This window comes from Hylobates moloch, unplaced genomic scaffold (assembly GCF_009828535.3).
Source record: "Hylobates moloch isolate HMO894 unplaced genomic scaffold, HMol_V3 SCAFFOLD_16, whole genome shotgun sequence".
Classification (NCBI taxonomy): domain Eukaryota; kingdom Metazoa; phylum Chordata; class Mammalia; order Primates; family Hylobatidae; genus Hylobates; species Hylobates moloch.
In genome coordinates this window covers 55,458,220-55,479,216 of record NW_026652291.1, presented here as the reverse complement: position 1 = coordinate 55,479,216, position 20,997 = coordinate 55,458,220, and the positions used below count along the sequence as shown (strand labels likewise).

Sequence of the window (20,997 nt, the reverse complement as noted above, 5' to 3'; positions counted from 1 at the left end):
CTTTTCAACTGTGGCTATGATAATTTTCGTTTTTAACTTTTATTTTAGATTAAGGGGGTACATGTGCAGATTTTGTTACCTAGGTATATTGTGTCATGCTGAGGTTTGGGGTACAAATGATCCCATCACCCAGGTACTGAGCATAGTACTACTCTCTCTATTAGTCCCCGCTGTCTATTGTTAACATCTTTATGTCCATGGGTACCCCATGTTTACCTCTCACCTGTAAATGAGAACATGCAGTATTTGGTTTTTTGTTCCTGCATTAATTCACTTAGGAGGGTAAATTTTATTTTTATTTATTTTTTAATTTTTTATTATTATTATTATTATTTAAATTTTTGAGACAGGTTCTCGCTGTGTTGTCCAGGCTGGCCTTTAACTCCTGGGCTCAAGCAATCCTCCTGCCTTGTCCTCCCAAAGGGCTGGGATTACAAGCATGAGCCACCATGCCCAGCCTAGGAGGGAAAATTTTAAATTACATGTGTGGCTCACATTGCATCTCTTCTAGACAGCAATGCTCTAGAGAAATGTTTACCAGAAGACATACGCTAGAAGGCTCATAAATAACATTATTAATAATACCTTCCAAAACTAGAAAAGAATTCAAATATTCATCCAGAATGGGACAGATACATTGTGGCTTATTAATACAATGGAATATACACAGTCAAAAAATGCAGTAATAATGACAGCGACATAAAATGTGGATGCACCTTGAAAAAATGTTGGCAGAAAGAAGCCAGATAAAAAGAATACATACAATGGGATTCCATTCACAAAGTCAGACAAAATTAAATACAAAAATAAAAAATAAACAAATTCAGAACAAATTAAACAATGGTGTTAAGAGATACACGCTGAGATGGAAAAACTATTAAGAAAATCAAAACAGGCCAGGTGCGATGGCTCGCGCCTATAATCCCAGCACTTTGGGAGGCTGAGGCAGGCAGATCACGAGGTCAAGAGATCGAGACCATCCTGGCCAACATGGTGAAACCCCGTCTCTACTAAAAATACAAAAATTAGCTGGGTGTGGTGGTGCACACCTGTAGTCCCAGCTACTCGGGAGGCTGAGGCAGGAGAATTGCTTGAACCCAGGAGGCGGAGGTTGCAGTGAACCAAGATCATGCCACTGCACTCCAGCCTGGCAACAGAGTGAGACTCCGTCTCAAAAAGAAAGAAAATCAAAACAGTGAATACCACAAAAATGGTTACCTTTTGGAGAGTTATTCTGAGAAAAGTGCTGACAATGCTCTGTCTTCTAATCTGAGTGTTAAATAGATGTTCCTTAAATTGTATTATTTATCCTTTACACATTTTCTGATTATGTTACACTTCACCATAAATGAGGTTTTCAAAAGTTTGAGAATCAACTAGCAAACAGAGGAAATTGAGGGGGGAAATTATCAATAAAATAAGTCTAAAGGGCTTTTCTAGTGCCCATGGCATTGAACAAAATTTAAATGTCAGGACACTGGAGACAAAGAGAATATCCTACAAGACTGAGAGGACAGGGAAGTGAGGAGGAGCAGATTATATACAAGAAGCAGACATTAGCTTCAGATTTCAACAGTAATACTAGAAGCTAGATGGCAATGATGTTCAGCCTGGAATCCAAGATACCAACAATATCAAATGCCATGCTAAAGTGACATTCTTAGATAGAATAAGGTCCAAAACTTTATCTCTCACATAGTCTTTCTCATTAAGCTTCTGTCATTTGTACTACACTAAAACAAGGGTATGAATCAAGAAAGAAAAATATGGAATAAAGGAAATAAAGGAATCAATAGAGAAGAAAGGTCAAAGGAAGGCCCAGGATAAAATGAAAGGAAATTATAGGGTGAGAGCTGTACAACAGGAATAAAGGTAACCAGTCCACATTGGTACAGGTCAGAAGGTTCTGGGAGAGACTGTCTCAAGAAAATGAACTTGACAGAGTATACAATGGGTTGAAAATCTTGATAGGATATTTAGAAAACTGGTAAAAAGTTTGAATTTGGTAATAAGTGTATTACATAGAAAAACACACAAACAAGAAAACAAGATAATTAATAACTCCAGTAAAACCAGTGATTTAGAAAAGAAAAAGGAAATTAAATGGCATTTACAGGCCGGGTGTGGTGGTTCATGGCTATAATCTCAGCACTTTGGGAGGCCAAGGTGGGGGTGGATCATTTGAGGCCAGGAGCTCAAGACCAGCCTGGCCCACACAGTGAAACCCCGTCTCTACTAAAAATACAAAAATTAGCTGGGCCTGGTGGCATGTGCCTGTAATCTCAGCTTGAACCTGGGAGGTGGAGGTTGAGGTGAGTGGAGATTATGCCACTGCACTCCAGCCTGGGTGACACAGTGAGACCCTGTCCCCCTCCAAAAAAAAAAAACTCCAAAAATAGCATTTACAGTCATAATAATGTAAACTTTGAATATTAATCCAACTCAAATTAAGATATAACTTTGAAGTGAGAGAAGAGAAAGTGGAAAGTGTGTGTGTGGTTGGAGGGGAATGTATGTGCATATTAAAGAATATTAAATCCTTTGTGCCACTGCACTCCAGCCTGGGCAACAGAGTGAGTCCCTGACAAAGAAAAAAAAAAAAAAGAGAGAGAGAGAGAGAGAAAAAAGAGTATTAAATCCTTACCCTCGGCCGGGCGCGGTGGCTCACGCTTGTAATCCCAGCACTTTGGGAGGCCGAGGCGGGCGGATCACGAGGTCAGGAGATCAAAACCATCCTGGATAACACAGTGAAACCCCATCTCTACTAAAAATACAAAAAATTAGCCGGGCGTGGTGGCGGGCGCCTGTAGTCCCAGCTACTCGGAGAGGCTGAGGCAGGAGAATGGCGTGAACCCGGGAGGCGGAGCTTGCAGTGAGCCGAGATTGCGCCACTGCACTCCAGCCTGGGCGACAGAGCGAGACTCCGTCTCAAAAAAAATAAATAAATAAATAAATAAATAAATAAATCCTTACCCTCCATGGTAGGAAGTCAACAGACAACATCCAAAACAGAAAAAAACAAGAAATAGCAATATAAGCACTTTTTCTTTCTTAGAAATACAGAAGCAAATAAATCACCTTGAAAAGTTAAAGTGGTTTTCTCTAGGAAACAGAAAATTTTGTGTTTAAGGGGGAAGTAATGCTATTTTTCATAACAAGCCTCACAGAGCTAATTATCTTTTTATTTACATAAATAATTTTGACAAAATACAAACTAACTGATAGAGAAAAATAATTTTGAATTGGGGAATGGGGAAGTGGAAGGCCATAGTAAGGAAAGACTACTCTTTGAAAAAGTCTGGTCCAAAAAGTCTAACAGTAAGGCAGTTAGAAATTCATATAGGACCAATAATAAAAAAAAAATCAGGCTTTCTAATGTATTTCTATGTTAGAAATATGTTTCTAACATATTTTCTAATAAATTCAAATTAGGTTTTGGGGAAATAAAGATTTCCTCTTATACCCTGCACTTCTTTAACACAGCCAAAGATAACTTACATTTTAACCATACATTTCTAATAGGTCAATTGACTTTTAAAAGACATTTTTAAAAAAATAGACATTTAACTAGGCGTAGTGGGGTGCCTATAGTCCCAGCTACTCTAGTGGCTGAGGTGGGAGGATTCCTTGGGCGTAGGAGTTTCAGGCTTCCAAACATAATGAGACTCTATCTCTAAATAAATAAATAAACATTTATACTGTAAGTGTGGCAGTAGACTTCATAAGGCTGTTTTTTTTTTTTTTCTTTTAAAGATGAGGCCTACCTAAATTGCTCAAGCTGGTCACCAACTCCTTGGCTCAAACAATCCTCCTGCCTCCTCAGGCCCCCCTCCCTGAGGCAAGGTTGTTTCTTTCTTTCTTTTTCTTTTCTTTTTTTTTTTTTGAGACGGAGTCTTGTTCTGTCGCCCAGGATAGAGTGCAGCGGCGCAATCTCAGCTCACTGCAAGCTCCGCCACCCAGGTTCACGCCATTCTCCTGCCTCGGCCTCCCGAGTAGCTGGGACTACAGGCGCCCGCTGCCATGCCCGGCTAATTTTTTGTATTTTTTAGTAGAGATGGGGTTTCACTGTGTTATCCAGGATGGTTTTGATCTCCTGACCTCGTGATCCGCCCGCCTTGGCCTCCCAAAGTGCTGGGATTACAGGCGTGAGCCACTGCGCCTGGCAAGGTTGTTTCTTATAACATCTTTCCATAAAAAGCCAAGGGCCCCACTCAGTGAAAATGATTGAACATGAGAATTAAGATAATGTCTAACTGGGATGGATTCTTTTTCTGTGATTATGATTTTGTTAAATAAGCTACAAAGCAATTTGAACATCAAGCATCAAAGTTTCTTATGCCAAACTTCTTAATTTCAAATACGAAAACAGTCATAAAAATAAATACACAATGTTAAAACCTCACCCATAAATACTGTAATAAGACATCAAGAGGACAATGGAAGAGAACCATGCTTTACACTTCTACAGAGACAGTAAACACAAAATTACCACAACAGAACCAATTTGCCTATCATATTTTTTGAAAGACTAGTCAGAAAAAGAGCAATTAAAATAATTTCCAGTCTTTAACAGTAGATTAACAAGTCAGACCTGTATTTTAGTTACACCATATTTTCAAATTGCCAGAAGGCATTTCCTTACTGTAACACTATAAATAGTGTCATACTATAAATGCATGTGTAGACACAAACAAAACCACTTTAAATTTTTACCCTGATAAACCACTACATTTGACAAGTTATAGAAATGTTATTTCCTAATTGATATTTTTCAGTTTTCCATCTTCACATTTAAATTAAAAATCTTGCTAGTGCACTTGTTCAGTAATTAACATTTGAGTTTTGGGTACAATGTGGAAATAAATCCTTTTGGATATATAGTCTGACTGATATTTATTTTTGCCAAATTCTTCATTGTGTTGCCAAAATTTCCACAAGAATGCAAATATCTCAAACATCAATTAAGAATACTGGCAATGTTTTCATTATTAAATGTTTTGGGGTTTTGCTTTTTTTTTTTTTTTTTTTTTTGAGATGGAGTCTGGCTCTTTTGCCCAGGCTGGAGTGTGGTGGCAGCGATCTTGGCTCACTGCAACCTCCACCTCCCAGATTCAAGAGATTTGCCTGCCTCAGCCTCCCGAGTAGCTGGGACCACAGGTGTGCACCACCACGCCCAGCTAATTTTTATATTGTCAGTAGAGGCAGGGTTTCACCATGTTGGCCAGGCTAGTCTTTAACTCCTGAGCTCAGGTAATCTGCCTGCCTCAGCTTCCCAAAGTGCTGGGATTACAGGTGTGAGCCACCACACCCAGCCCATTATGAAATATTAAAATTCAATTTAAAAAGAAAATAAAAATTTTAGTTGAAGGATATACACTAAAACTACAAAATACTGGCAGAGCACGGTTGCTCACACCTGTAATCCCAGCACTTTGGGAGGCCAAGGCAGATAGATCACCTGAGGTCAGGAGATCAAGACCAGCCTAGCCAACATAGTGAAATCCCGCAGGCAGCTACCCTGGAGGCTGAGGCGGGAGAATCGCTGGAGCCCACGAGGAGGAGGTTGCAGTGAGCTGAGATCATGCCACTGCACTCCAGCCTGGGTGACAGAGTGAGACTCAATCTCAAAAAAATAAAAATAAAATACAATAAAAATGAATAAATAAAAATAAAAATACAATATACTGCTGATAGGAATTAAATACTTAAATAAATGAAGAGATAAACTATGAGTTGGAAGACTCAACATTATTATGTCAATTCCTCCCAAATGATCTGTAGATGCAACACAATCTCAATCAAAATTCCAGCAAGCTTTTTTGTAGAAATTGGTATGTTGATTAAAAAATTCTTATGGAAATACAAAGGTCCTAGAATAACTAAAACAACTCTGAAGAAGAACAAAGTTTGAAGGGCTAACACTACCTGATTTCAAGGATTTCTATAAAGCTATGGTAACCAAAACAGTATGGCACTGACATAGAGATAAGCAAAACGATCAATAGAACAGAATAGAGAATCTAGAAATAAAACCACACATATATGGGCAACTGACTTTTTAAATAAAAGCATGAAGACCTTTAGCAAAGGAAAAAGGATAGCCTTTTCAATAAATGGTGGCAGAACAACCAGATATCCATATGCAAAAACACAAACATACCATATACAGAATTATCACACCATATATAAAATGATTCAATCAGCACCACAAGACAAGGTGAGTTTTTTTTTTTAAAAAGAAAGAAAAAGTGATTCAAATGAGTCATAGATATAAATACAAAATTTAAACTATAAAATTTCTAGAACAAGCCAGGTATGGTGGATCACACCTATAATTGCAAAATTTTGGGAGGCCGAGGCTGAAGGATCACTTTAGGCCAGGAGTTCGAGACCAGCCTGGGCAACATAGTGAGACCCTGTCTCTACTTTTGAAAATTAAAATAAATAAATAAAAAATTTCTAGAAGGGAAAATTTTTGTAACCCTGGGTTAGGCAAAGGTTTCCTAGATAAGACACTAATGGCACGGTCCCTAAAAAAACAAACTGATAAAAATTTAAAACTTTTGGTCTCCAAAGGTAGTACAGGCCAGGTGCAGTGGCTTATGCCTGTAGTCCCAGCACTTTGAGAGGCTGAGGCAGGAAGATCACTTGAAGCCAGGAGCTTAAGACCAGCCTAGGCAACACAGCAAGACCCTATCTCTTAAAAAGAAAAAAAAAAGAAAAAGAAAAAGATAAAAAGATAGTATTAAGAGAATGGTATATAATGAAACCTCCATAAAAGGAAAAAAAAAAAAAAAAAAGGCAGACTGAGATGGCTCATGCCTGTAGTAATCCCAGCAATTTGGGAGGCCAAGGTGGGTGGATTCCTTGAGGCCAAGAGTTTGAGACCAGCCTGGGCAACATGGCAAAATCCTGTCTCTACTAAAAATACAAAAATTAGCAGGGCATGGTGGTGGGTGCCTGCAATCCCAGCTACTTGGGAGGCTGGGGTGAAAGAATCGCTTGAAACCGGAAGGCGGAGGGTGCAGTGAGCTGAGATTGCGCCACTGCACTCCAGCCTGGGTGAGAGAGCAAGACTCCATCCCAAAAAAAACAAAACAACTCAACAAAAATGGGCCAAAGATCTGAACAAACACTTCACCAAAGAAGATATATAGAAGGCAAATAAAAACATGAAAGATGTTCAACATCATTAATCACTAGGTAAATGCAAACTAAAACCACAAAGTACCATTACACTGCTATTAGAATGGCTAAAATTAAATTACCAAGTGTTGGCAGGAGGAACAGGATCTCTTATATTGCTGGTGGGAATGTAGAACTATACAACCACTTTAGAAAACAGTTTGAAAGTTTCTTAAAAAGTTAAGAAGCCAGGCGTGGTGGCTCACGTCTATAATCCCAGCACTTTGGGAGGCCGAGATGAGCAGATCATGAGGTCAAGAGATCGAGACCATCCTGGCCAATACAGTGAAACTCTGTCTCTACTAAAAATACAAAAATTAGCCAGGCGTGGTGGTGCATGCCTGTAATCTCAGCTACTCAGGAGGCTGAGGCAGGAGAATCACTTGAACCCAGGAGGCGGAGGTTGCAGTGAGTCAGAATTGCACCACTGCTCTCCAGCCTGCCAACAGAGTGAGATTTTGTCTCAAAAAAAAAAAGTTAAGCATCCACATACTATCCGAACCAACCACTCTTTGGTAATTACCAGCAATTTCCATTCTTTCTATTGAAACACATGTTCATACAAAGACTGGTACACAAATATACGTAGCAGCTTTATTTGAAGAGCCAAGATCTGGAAAACTAAACGTATATAAATAAGTGAATGGATAAACAAGCCACAGTATATCTACACAATGGAATACACTACTGAGCAATAAAAAGGAAGGAACTATCGATATATGCAACATAAATGAATCTAAAATAATCATGCTGAAAGAAGCCAGATTGAAAAAAAAGAGTATTTACTGTACGATTCTATTGGTATTAATATAAAACTCTAGAAAATGCAATTGATAATGACAGAAAACAGATTAGTGATGGCTTGGGATGTCTCCTGAGAGTGGGGAGAAATAGGAGGGAGAATTACAGTCAAGAGGAAATTTATGGGGCTGAAGGATATGTCTACTAGCTTTATCGGGGTGGTTTTACTGTGTATATATAACTTATCACATAGTTGAAAACATCAAATTGTACATTGTAAATATATGCACTGTAAATACATACTTTATATCAATTACATCCCAATAACGTTTTAAAAAATAATTCTAAAATATAATATTCTAAAGCAACATTTTTCTAATCAAAGTGTATAATCAAGAATTGAAACCACAGTTGTATACTCTAAACTCATTAAGATCAGGAACCACTTCTCGTTTGTTTTTTGGGGGGCAAGGGAGAGGTGTGGAGACTGAATCTTGCTCTGTCACCCAGGCTGGAGTACAGTGGTGTGATCACCACTCACTGTTAAGCCTCGAACTCCTGGGCTCATGATCTTTCCACCTCAGCCTCCCTTGTGACTGGGACTACAGGTGGGCACTACCACACTAGCTCCCATTTCTTGTTTTTGGTCTCCTCCTCCTATTTCCCTACACCTGTATTCTTAGCATACAGGTAATCTAGTATGTCATTAAAAGAACAGACCCTGCATTGGGCCGGGTACGGTGGCTCACACCTGTAATCCCAGCACTTTGGAAGGCCAAGGCAGGCAGATCACGAGGTCAGGAGATCGAGACCATCCTGGCTAACATGGTGAAACCCCATCTTTACTAAAAATACAAAACAAAAAATTAGCTGGGAGTGGTGGCAGTCACCTGTAGTTCCAGCTACTAAGGAGGCTGAGGAAGGAGAATGGTGTGAACCCAGGAGGCGGAGCTTGCAGTGAGCCAAGATAGCACCACTGCACTCCGGCCTGGGCAACAGAGCAAGACTCTGTCTCAAAAAAAAAAAAAAAAAAAAGAACAGACCCTGCATAAAGAAAGCACTCAGTAAATACTTGTTAAATAGATTCACAGCAGCAAACAGATCTCTTGGCCTCACTGAAATTATCTGGGTACTGGAAAAAATTTTAAACTCCATAAAATTTGTTTTCGTTTCACTGGATATGTATCTGGAGACCTGGTTCTCATACAACATTATAAATGAAGGAATTCCCTCTCTTATGTTTCTCTATTCCTCCCACTGTCTACTAATACTTCTCAGAGTCTATGCTCTTAATTAGGTACTTTCAGCAGGCTTTCACAATGTTAAGTTTATTTAAAATGCAAATAAGTACAGGCCAAGAAGCTATTTCTACTTAATATTAGGTGAGAGCTTACCATAATATAATCAAATACGTAAAAAAGATTAGCTGAAGCAAAAATTTTTGTCAACAAAGTTTTCTTTGAATGGCATATGACCTAGAAGCACCTTCCCATAAAGGCAGGCCATCTGCCTGTAAATCCAAGACAGTACAGGCTAGATAAATGGTTCCCAACTTGTTCCAGTGGCAGATCATTTGGAAATCAGTGTTCTTTGCAGAACATGAAATTTTAAGACTCATATTCTATCACAGCAGGGACAATGCTAGTAATGACTTTAAAACTTAAAATCAAACTACAGGAACATGTTTGTAAGAAAAAACCCAAAAAGTATTAAAAGCCATTTTCCCTTTAAAACCTCCATTACCACTCGTTCACTTATTCTACAATCTTTCACTACTCACTAGCAAGTATATTGCAGCAGACAACAAATATTTTTTTTCTAATTTATGGAAGAAAAATAAAATTGAAAAAAATTGCCTTTTTTCCCCCGTGAACTGGGAAAAGATCACTAATAAATTTGTTTCATTCACTTATGCTTAATAAGTCCCTGAGCCAAACACCCACGTCTGTCAGGATACTTTCTAAACAGCCATACGTACTTTTTCCTAAAGAAGATCTGCCTGACAAGGTGCCTGCACACAGTGAGTAAAGCAGGGTCTCCTTTTACACCTCTCTTTTCACAGTTGCCCTCTCATTTTACTAAGAAAGGCAGATCTCTCACTTATCTTGAAATTCTCTAGAGTATACGTGTTGCTCTGAAGTGCGATAAATGAATCCTAGGACACTAAACAAAGAGACGATTACAAATATTTTCATTTAAGTATCTTGCCTCTTCCATCCTCTAGCCTACTGTCGAAAAATACATCCTCCTGAGGGGACAAGCCCATGAAAATAAAAAGAAAGCATCTTTAAGATTTTTTAAAAATTAGCCAAGTGTGGTGGCATTTGCCTGCAGTCCTAGCTACTCAGGAGGCTGAAATGGGAGGATTGCTTGAGCCTGGGAGGTTGAAGCTGCAGTGAGCCATGATCATGCCACTGTACTCCAGCCTGGGTGACAGAATGAGACTTTAATAATAATAATAATAATAATAATAATTCAGTTCAAAAGACAAGTTTTAAAGCTTTACGGTTGTGGGGAAAATCTTTTTAAATTCAATATGTAGACTTTTTTGTTGGTGTAAAGAAGCATAAATAAGTGGGATTAAAGACTTAAATCTAAAAATATTATATTAGAATTATGTAGGGGAAATATAATGAAAAAAGTTCACAGAGAAAAAAAGGACAATGTAAAATTTCCAACTTTTAAAGACACACTTTTCATGTGTATTTTTAAAAGATGATGGTGGATATCAAATTATTTTGGTACTTAAATTCCATTCAGCATATTTAAAAGACTGATGGAACTGTTTTTCCTTAAAACATCAGTATTTATAACACATATGAAATTATACATCTACTGCAACTATTTAAATGTAAAATGAAAATTTCTAGATGTCAGCATAAAAATGTGCAAGTTTTTCAAAATTCTTTTGGGGGTACACAGCAAAAAAAGTTAAAAAAAACTCCTAATTTAGGAGAAAGAATCAAGTAGATTCAGTGATGAATAGATGTTAGTCTGGCATAAGAAAGAGGGGAAGAATGATGATTAGGTTTCTGGCTTGAGGACTGGATATATCATTTATATTGGAGATACGGGTTTATGGGAAAAAATACTGTGAACACTGATGTGGGACTGTTTGGGAAGCAGGAGGATGTAGCAGTTTTAGATAGGCTGTAAGAGAAAATCTCTCCAAGAAAATGATGTTTGACTATAAAAACCTAAAGGAGGTAAAAGGGCCAGCCACATGATTATCTGAGAGAAAGCTGTTTCAGGTAGAAAATTCATCAAGTACAAATGTCCTAAGACTAAAACATGTCTATGTTATAGAAACAAGAAAGCCAGTATGGGGCAGAAGCAGAACAAACAAGGGACAATATTACAGAGGTCAGAGAGGTAAAAGCAGGAGGTGGGGCAGCCCTAGACTGCAGAGGGCCTAGTAAACCTTTGGGAGGACTTTTTTGACTTTTATTCTGAGAAGCACTGAGAGGGTTTTGAATAAAGGAGTGAAATGATCTCACTTATCTCTTTGTTTTGGGGGGGAAAAAAACTAAATAGGGCAAGAGTAGATGAGCAGAGACTAGTTGAAAAGATACTTCAATATTCCAGGAGACTGGTGATGACAACTTGGTTCCAGGTGGTAAAAGTCAAAAAGTATAAAACGGTAACTAAACATAGTTATAGTCTGAAGTAGAGCTAAAAGGATGTGCTGACAAATTAGATGTGTGGTATAAAAAAAGACAATATTTAAGAATAACTTAAGATTTTTAGTCTGAGCAACCGGAAGGATGGAGTAGCCATTTATTGATATGTGAACCACTACAAAAGGAACAAGTCTGCGGGGAAAGAAAAGGACTCAGTGTTGGTTGAGATGCCTATGTGGAAATATCAAGTAAAAAGTTGGACAGGCGTAGTGCTTCATGCCTGTAACTCAAACACTTTGGAGGCTGAGGCAGGAGGAATGCTTGGGCCCAGGAGCTGGAGACCAGTTTATGCAACATAGTAAGACCCTGTCTCTACAAAAAGTTTTTTAAAAATTGGGCCTGGGCATGGTGGCTCATCCCTGTAATCCCAGTACTTTGGGAGGCCGGGGTGGGTGGATGACGAGGTCAAGAGATTGAGACCATCCTGGCCAACATGGTGAAACCCCGTCTCTACTAAAAATACAAAAAAATTAGTTGGCTGTGGTGGCGCACGCCTGTAGTCCCAGCTACTCGGGAGGCTGAGGCAGGAGAATCGCTTGAACCTGAGAGATGGAGGTTGCAGTGAGCTGAGATTGCACCACTGCACTCCGGCCTGGCAAAAAAGTGAGACTCCATCAAAAACAAACAAAAAATTAGCTGGGTGTGGTGGCACACAGCTGTAGTCCCAGCTATATGGGGGCAGCAGGGGGGTGAGGTGGGAGAATCACTTGAGCCCAGGAGGTTAAGGCTGTAGTGAGCTGTGATCTTGCCACTGCACTCCATCCTGGGTGACAGAGTGAGAACCTGTCTCAAAAAAAGAGTTGAACATCCATGTTTAAGAAAGAGGTCTGAGCCAGAAATGTAAATTTGGTAATTATCAGATTTAGATTATATGTGAAGCAATGAGGCAGGATGACATCTCCAAGGGAGTATGTGTAAATAGAAATAGAAGTCTAAAAAATGGCCAGGCGCAGCGGCTCACGCCTGTAATCCCAACACTTGGGAGGCTGAGGCGGGCAGATCACAAGGTCAGGAGTTCGAGGCCAGCCTGGCCAACATGGTGAAACCCCGTTTCTACTAAAAATACAAAAAAATATATTAACCAGACGTGGTGGTGCGCGCCTGTAATCCCAGCTACTCGGGAGGCTGAGGCAGGAGAATTGCTTGAGCCTGGGAGGCAGAGGTTGCATTGAGCCAAGATCGCACCACTGCACTCCAGCCTGGGTGACGAAGCAAGACTCCGTCTTGGGAAAAAAAAAAAAAAATATATATATATATATACACACACACACACACACACACACATATATATAAATGGGCTCTGGGGAGGTCAGAAGGATGTGGTCAGGAAGATGAGGAGGAATCAAGGAAAGGGGAACTAGAAGGAACATTCAGAGAAAAAAAAAACCCTGAAAGCTTGGCTTCTTCTGGAAGCCAAATGAAGAAAGGATTTCAAAAAGAGAAAGAGATCAACTGTCAAATGCTGCTAAATAGGTCAATTAAGAAAGAACTATAATATACTTTGTATGTAAGAAGTCGTTTTTGGCAGGCAGGTGGCTCACTCCTGTAATCCCAGAACTTTGGGAGGCCAAGGCTAGAGGATCACTTGAGTCCAGGAATTTGAGACCAGCCGGGGGACATACCAAGACCTTGTTTCCACAAAAAAATAAAAAAATTAGCTGGGTGTAGTGGCACATGCCTGTAGTCCCAGCTACTCAGGAGGCTATAGTGGAAGGATCATTTGAGCCCAGGAGTTGGAGCCTGCAGTGAGCTATGATCATGCCACTGTACTCCAGCCTGTGTAGCAGAGCAAAACTCTGTCAAAAAAAAAAAAAAAGAGAGAGAGAGAGAGAAATAGTGTTTGAGTTTACAAAATGACCTAATGAAGAAGAAAACTGGAGTACAGAAAACTTTACTTAGAAGAGCTAATACTACTCCTTATATCTAGATCTTGGTATTATTTTCATCTTTTTGCTTCACTTCTACATGTTAAAATTGAAGTGTGTAATACTTTATCCATTTGAAAAAACTTTGTACTAGCATATATTTTTATGTAAAAGAAGAAAATAACTTTTTATGGACATGGGGTCTCGCTAAGTTGGCCAGGTTGGTCTTGAACTCCTGGCCTCAAGCAATCCTCCCATCTCAGCCTCCCAAAGTATAGGCATGAGCTACTCCACCTGGCCCGTGGAAGAAAATAATTTTTGGTTGTTAATTTTTAGCATGAGATAATGCTAAATCCACTAGTTACATTAAAATTCCTTTTGATTCAAATATGCAGGATATAATCAAACTACTGCTCCCTTGAAAGAGAGTCCATGGTTAATATAAAAGACATATACTTCATTTATGTCATGTGGTAACACAGGTAATGCTTTGAATACTCAGCATAAAACACTTTAATGGAATATTATTGCTCCAAATATACCATACCAAAATTAAACCGAAAATAGAAGGCTACTTAATCATGGCTGACAGGGAGCCAAGTACAGCAAGTTAAAGTACATTCCTACCGCTCATCTAGTTCTGGCTGAACTCTTCGGGTCAGTTTGGGTCATTATTAGTTTGGAATAATTCCAAATGACTCCCTCGAGTTCTACTGTTATATTCAGTGGCTTTAGGAATTCCAGAACAGGCCTCATGTCACAAAAATCACAGGATCTCTTATTAGTTTTTGGCTTTGAATTGAAGTAATCTTTTCAAAAAGCAATTCTGATCAAGTTAATCTAATTACTTTGCTATGTAAATGAGAACCCAACAGGACTTCCTATTCTCAAGCAGAGACCTTAACTCAGTGTACCTACAGTCTATCATACTAGCTTCATCTACTTATTCTTCTTGTTTTTTAAAATAAGTCATTAAATTCAGAATCTGAGACCTATTTAATACAAACAAACAAAGAAACAAATAATGTTCTTACTTTCCCTTCAGCCTCAAATCCTTTCCCCCCTGCTTTTTTTGTTTTTTGGTTAATTCTACTGATCTTTCAGATAACTGTTTACTTCCTTATTGTCTGTCTCTCTGCCACAGCCATTTAGAACACAAGCTTTATTTTGCTACATCTTCCCTATCAAGAACAGTGTCTGCAGCCAGGCGAGGTAGCTCACACCTGTAATCCAGCATTTTTGGAGGCCAAGGTGGGAGGATCGCTTGAGCTCAGGAGTTCAAGACCAGCCTGGGGACAGTAATATTACTATATTTGAATATATCATCCAGAAAGAATCACAAATGTTGCTTGCTCAGTCTTCTTTGACTCTCATATATCAATGACACCAGTTATATTTTCTCAGATCACCCTGTACTTTTCTTGTGGGCCTCAGGAAAGATCCAGTCCTATCTTCTAAAACAAACTTCCAAGAGACATTTGTACAAACGCAGAAACACTAGGGTCTCAGTAGAATTTCACAAAACCATTTTTAAGTCAAAGCCCCTACCGTTCTTTTTCCTTGCCCTAGACTGCTATTAATTAACCCACACATTCTCTCACACCTCTTGCCTTTTAGATATCTAAGAGCAAATTGTCACGGGGTGGGGAGGTCGATATTTAACCTGAATCTAATTGGACTCAGGAACAAAGTAATTCAACCAATTCTTTCTAGCTTTCTGTGACATTTATAACTACAGCTGGCAAGAAAACAGCCATATTGTTCTCTATGGCTAGCCTGGTGAAAAACACCTTACAGAAAAGACATCTACAAAATAAATATCAGGGACTGTAAAATCTGATAAAATGATTTTGAGGCATATTTCCCAAATGAAGAATGCTGATTTATCTCAACATACAATCAAATAACACATGCATATAGTACCAGGGCATTTCAAAGACACAGGTAATGAACTGCATTTACAAATATACACCATGCTCTTTTTTCCCCAAGTAACAATGATCTTGGGGAGCAGTGGTGAAGGCGATTATGTTCTAGGCTCTTTTAGGGAAGATATATAATTTAGCAGTAATGTTAACAATCCATGCATTATCCATTAGTAGTGTCATTTCACTCTGCTTTGTAGCTATGTTTTTAAATGCTCTAGGTGAGGTTCTCTTTTAAAAGTTAAAGAACAGGCAAAAAGCTAAAGAACACATTTCTATTTCCAAAATTATTTTTCCATAAATCTATTTGTCTATCTCTGTGTTTCTTTTTCTTTCTTCTTTCTTTTTTTTTTTTTTGAGACAGTCTTGCTCTGTCACCCGGGCTGGAGTGCAGTGGTGCGATCTTGGCCCACTATAACCTTTGTCTCCCAGGTTCAAGTGATTCTCTGCCTCAGCCTCCCGAGTAGCTGGGATCACAGGCATGCACCACCACACGGCTAATTTTTTTTTTTTTTTTTTTGAGACAGAGTCTCACTCTGTCGCCCAGACTGGAGTGCAGTGACGCGATCTCGGCTCACTGCAAGCTCCGCCTCCTGGGTTCATGCCATTCTCTGGCCTCAGCCTCCCGAGTAGCTGGGACTACAGGTGCCCGCCACCATGTCCTGCTAATTTTTTTTTTTTTTTTTTTGTATTTTTAGTAGAGACGGAGTTTCACTGTGTTAGCCAGCATGGTCTCGATCTCCTGACCTCAGGTGATCCGCCCACCTTGGCCTCCCAAATGGGATTACAGGCATGAGCCACTGCGCCCAGACCATCTCTGTGTTTCTATGCAATGCAATGAATACTTGAGTTTGGTTTTTTAAAGATCCCTTGCATTTTCAATGTTGACAATGGTGACTTTGTCACATACATACATATATATATATATATATATATATATATATGGATCTATATACGGGTATATATGGATATATACATGGATATAGATATAGATATCCAGTTTTCATAAAAAGTAGCCAAAAATGGAAAATAAGCAAAAGAGAATACTGGGTGTGTTTCAGTACAGTGCTATGCTTGAATCTTTTATTAATTTCTACTGACTGAGCTATTTTACATATCTATAAGATTAAGTTACAGCTTTTTGGTAGATAGAGATGCAAGTAATTTTTTTTTTTTTGAGATGGAGTCTCGCTCTGTCACCCAGGATGGAGTGCAGTGGTGCAATCTCGGCTCACTGCAACCTCCACCTAGCAGGTTCAAGTGATTCTCCTGCCTCAGCCTCCTGAGTAGCTGGGATTACAGGCACACACCACCACGCCCAGCTAATTTTTGGTATTTTTTAGTAGAGACGGGGTTTCACCATGTTGGCCAGGCTGATCACGAACTCCTAACCTCAGGTGATCCACCAGCCTCAGCCACCGCTTCCCAGAGTGCTGGATTACAGGCGTGAGCCACCACGCCCACTGAGATGCTAGTAATTTTTAGCCAGAGGAAAAGATAACCCAAAGCCTACTCTTTTATGTTTCTTGTAGGATATTAACTAATTCTGTATGTAACCCAACAGTCTTAATATTCCCTTATTAAATTGCCTATAAATACCTCCTCAAATTTTCATATTCAGTGACTTTAACATCTTACTAGTTCCCTCATTAAGTAATGGGCTGAATCAAAATCATTGATACATGTTCATTTACATTTGTATGGAAGTGATGACTTTATCTTTCTGAAAATTACATTCTAATAGTTTTGGAGGTTCCACCAAGATGTCCAAGTGGACTAAACTGACAGAGCCAAGTAAGCTACCTTGCTGCTTTCACAGACACACAAATATCCCTTACTGAACTCTGAGCTCAGAACCTGTCATTTACATAAACCAAAACCTCAAATTTTAGAATTTTTGGTTTAGATGGTATACACCTTTGGAGGGGACTTTAACTTTGTATTCTTAGGATCCCGCATCATGCCAAGTACCTAAAATGTGTTCAACAATGGTTAAGTGAATTAATGAAGCTAGAATACACCACATGTACAATGGTAACACCAATTGAAGGAGAGATATATTCCAATCAAATCCTAGTTGTCTTTGTAACTATCTGGTCAGCTAGAGGAAGGATGCCAAGTTCTAGATGCTCTGAATGTGAAGACAGAGACTCCCCCAAAATGGTAGAAATTCTCATTTTACAAAGGCAAGGTGGCTGACACATACCAGAATTTAAAACTTCCTGCAAAGAAAGAGTGAACCTTCAGCTCCCTAAGAGCTACAGCTCTTAGCAGGCACTACAGACCTACAAGTTGCAATGTCCTAAATACCACAAAAGTGGACATAATCTTAATTACTTTTACCAAAATTTTTCCAAAAATATAAAAAAATTTTCCATACGAATGTACTTCAATTCTATCATAACAGTAAGTTAATAGAAAATGTTTTCTGAATTCACCTCAAAAGACCGAATTTTCTTAGATGTATTTATTTCGTAAAGAACATACTAGAACTGTGGAATATAACATAGTATCTACAAGGCACCTGAGTTCCAGGAAAACAAGCACAATGTATAAATGAAAAGTAATAGCACCAAAGCAATGGACTAGGATTGGATGCTAATCTTGGCTTTGTCTCCAGCCTAACTTGAAAAAAAAAAGAAAAAAAAGAAAGAGGCCGGGCGCGGTGGCTCACGCTTGTAATCCCAGCACTTTGGGAGGCCAAGGCGGGCGGATCACGAGGTCAGGAGATCGAGACCACGGTGAAACCCCGTCTCTACTAAAAATACAAAAAAAATTAGCCGGGCGTGGTGGCGGGCGCCTGTAGTCCCAGCTACTCGGAGAGGCTGAGGCAGGAGAATGGCGTGAACCCGGGAGGCGGAGCTTGCAGTGAGCCGAGATTGCGCCACTGCACTCCAGCCTGGGTGACGAAGCGAGACTCCGTCTCAAAAAAAAAATAAAAAATAAATTAAAAAAAAAGAAAGAAAAAAAATCTGGGTCTGGTGCGAGGTGGCTCATGTCTGTAATCCCAACAGTTTGGAAGGCAGAGGTGGGCGGACTGCTTGAGGCCAGAAGTTCAAGACCAGCCTGGGCAACATAGCATAACCCTGTCTCTATTTGAAGAAAAAGAAAACATAAATCTGTTTCTGGACATAAAGGATTATTAGAATCAAAGCCACCTATTGAACAAGTTATGCAACACACACTCAAATACTGTTTGCTACCAGAAAGTTATAAATGAGTATATACCTGCGTCATATTGCCAACAATATAGGCCTACCTGATAATTGCACTAACACTTGCCTGTGGTCAAAGGGCTAATTACTATCTAGGCATTTCCCCCTTTGCTTTTAATTCAGGCCAGAGTTCATTATCACCACTCACCACACTTTTCATTTCTTTCCCTCTCCTTACAGAATTGGGCTGCACATGGAAGTAAGGTCAACCTAATACTTTAGCACTTGGTATACCAATGGAATAACTGTCTAGCTGCCACTAGTCATTTCTGCCAGGTTCTTTAAAAAGATACGACTTGGTGTTTGCCCTGAGGAAAGCAATACTTCCTTGTAAGAATTATGAAAATAATGGAAAATCTGCAACTCTCATCGCATGAGGAAAATGTCTTTAACTTTAAAATACACTACTTCCTTTCATTTATAGAAATTTAATGTCTGAGGATATATTTTCCAAGTATACTTTCAAATTAATCTTTATTTTTTCCTTATTATTTTAGAATGTATTCTTGGTTATTTTGCACAACAGGCAGAAGAGATTAAGTCTGCATTAATGGCAAAGAAAGCTCCTGCTCAGCAGGCATGACAGCTGATCACGCACCTATTCACAGTCTTTAAATGTCTTGATCTTACAAAAGGATTTATTATAAAAATGATCGTTATGATTACTACCTAAATTCACAGAGGAAGACTGCCACCATCTACAGGAAAGATGCACCCTAGCAATGCACCCAAACGTGAAAGACTGATTTGCAGGAGTTGCCCCTTTTTTGTTCCTTAAAATGATTTCAAGTCCTAAATCGCAATTTGGTCATGAAGACACAAATTTTCTAAGGATAATCTCTTGTAAACAGGTACGACACCGTTTGCAGGAAGTGGGAAGGCGCTTTAAATTTACCTTGAGAACTGTAAAATGAATAAGAATATTATGACTCACTGACATTTCACATATGTGAAACATCCATATTACAAAAAACCATTGCCTCATAAGTGGATACCCTTGACAAGCAAACCGCCTAGGGGGAACACTCCCAAAGAACTTAATTAAAAGTAATTACCCGGCCTGAAAATGTGCTTTTGTTTTAGAAACTGTCTAAATACCAGCGGGACTTTCTCTTGCCCGATTCCAGCCTAAGGACAACAAATTGGTCAACGGCGGAAGTTGCCTGACGAAATGACTGCAACATGAAATCCAGTTTTATGATCATAACAAAACCTTCCTTCCGGGACCAGGCAAAAAAAAAAAAAAAACTTGAGAAACGTCCTTCAGAATGCAACAGGCAATTGTGAGCCCCCCATCGCCAGCCAACAAGAAACAGCTCGGCCCCGGGGACTCGAGTCCTGTGGGAGGGACGAGCTGCTCCCCGTTAGAAGCTCAGGGGGCCACGGGCCACCCGCCGGCCACCTCGGCCCTAGCACTGACCTTCCGCAGGGCCGAGACCAACAGTCCCCGCCATTTCGGACTGTTCTCCTCGCTGAAGAACTCGTAAGGCTGCGGCGCCGGCTGCATGGCCCCGGCGACAGAGCCTCCGCATCGGGGGCAGCCCGCGGGCCGGGCCGGTGGCCTGACAGGCAGGGCGCGGGCCGCCTCGCCTCGCCGGCGGCCGCCGCCTCCCGCCCGGGCCGAGGATACGGCCGAGGCGGCTCGGAGGCGGCGCCGGCGGGCGGGCGGAGACCCCGGAGTCGGCTTCCTCCGCCGAGGCGGCCCTCGCCTCCCGCAGCGCCCGCAGACGAAGCGCGGCGACTCGCGAGCCCGGGCGACCCCCGGCGGCGACCTCCTTTCCCGGCGGCGCTGGCCCGCTTCTGGGGCGGCTCCTCCTCCTTTGTCTGGGTTCGCGGCCCGGCAGGGGTACAGCTGGCCCAGCCCCGCCCCGACTCCCGCTACGGCCGCGGCGGGCGGTGAGCAGCGGCGGCGGCGGCTGCTCGTCTCCTCATCGCCTCCTCCCCGCCCTCCCAGCCGACAGCGCCGCCCGTCCCGGCCCACTCGAGTCACCTCCACAGAGCTCTGGTGACCGACCCGGAGTGCGCGTCGGGCGAGCGAGCCTCGCTATGGCGCGCACAGCGCTGGCCGCCGCTGCTGCCTCTTTAGCAGCCACGCAGAGTGCCTTGGGGTCGCCGCCGAGCCCTGGGTCCCAGCAGCCGAGGCTCGGCCCGCCCCCTCGGCCCGGCGCTCATTATCCCGAGTAGCCCGAGAGGCCTAACACGGAGCATGCGCGCCGCGGAGCAGGCGGAGGCGCCAGCCCGGCGCGGGGGTGCGGGGCCTGGGGCCTCTGGGGAGTCCGCCTTTCTCGAGACTCTGCGGGGGGCCGCTCCAGACTCTCCAGTTTGACTGCTTTTTACCCATATGCTCCCTTCTCTCGACCTGCTTAAGACAGTCCGGATTCGGTGC

At 41.0% G+C, this 20,997-nt stretch overlaps 1 protein-coding gene across 2 annotated transcripts in view; it reads right to left on the bottom strand.

The window, feature by feature from the left end:
• Positions 1-20,759, bottom strand: part of SOS2 (SOS Ras/Rho guanine nucleotide exchange factor 2) — a 114,709-nt gene extending 93,950 nt beyond the window's left edge. The window contains exon 1 of one of the 2 annotated variants that reach the window (XM_058429940.1): positions 20,602-20,759. Coding sequence is in view for 1 of the 2 variants with exons in the window: in XM_032179211.2 (XP_032035102.1) it covers positions 20,032-20,118 (87 nt within the window). In the remaining variant the exon portion in view is untranslated. Of the gene's footprint in view, positions 1-20,031; positions 20,575-20,601 lie in introns of those variants that run through there. The other variant, XM_032179211.2, reaches the window with a different exon arrangement.
• Between the last annotated feature and the right edge of the window lie 238 nt (positions 20,760-20,997).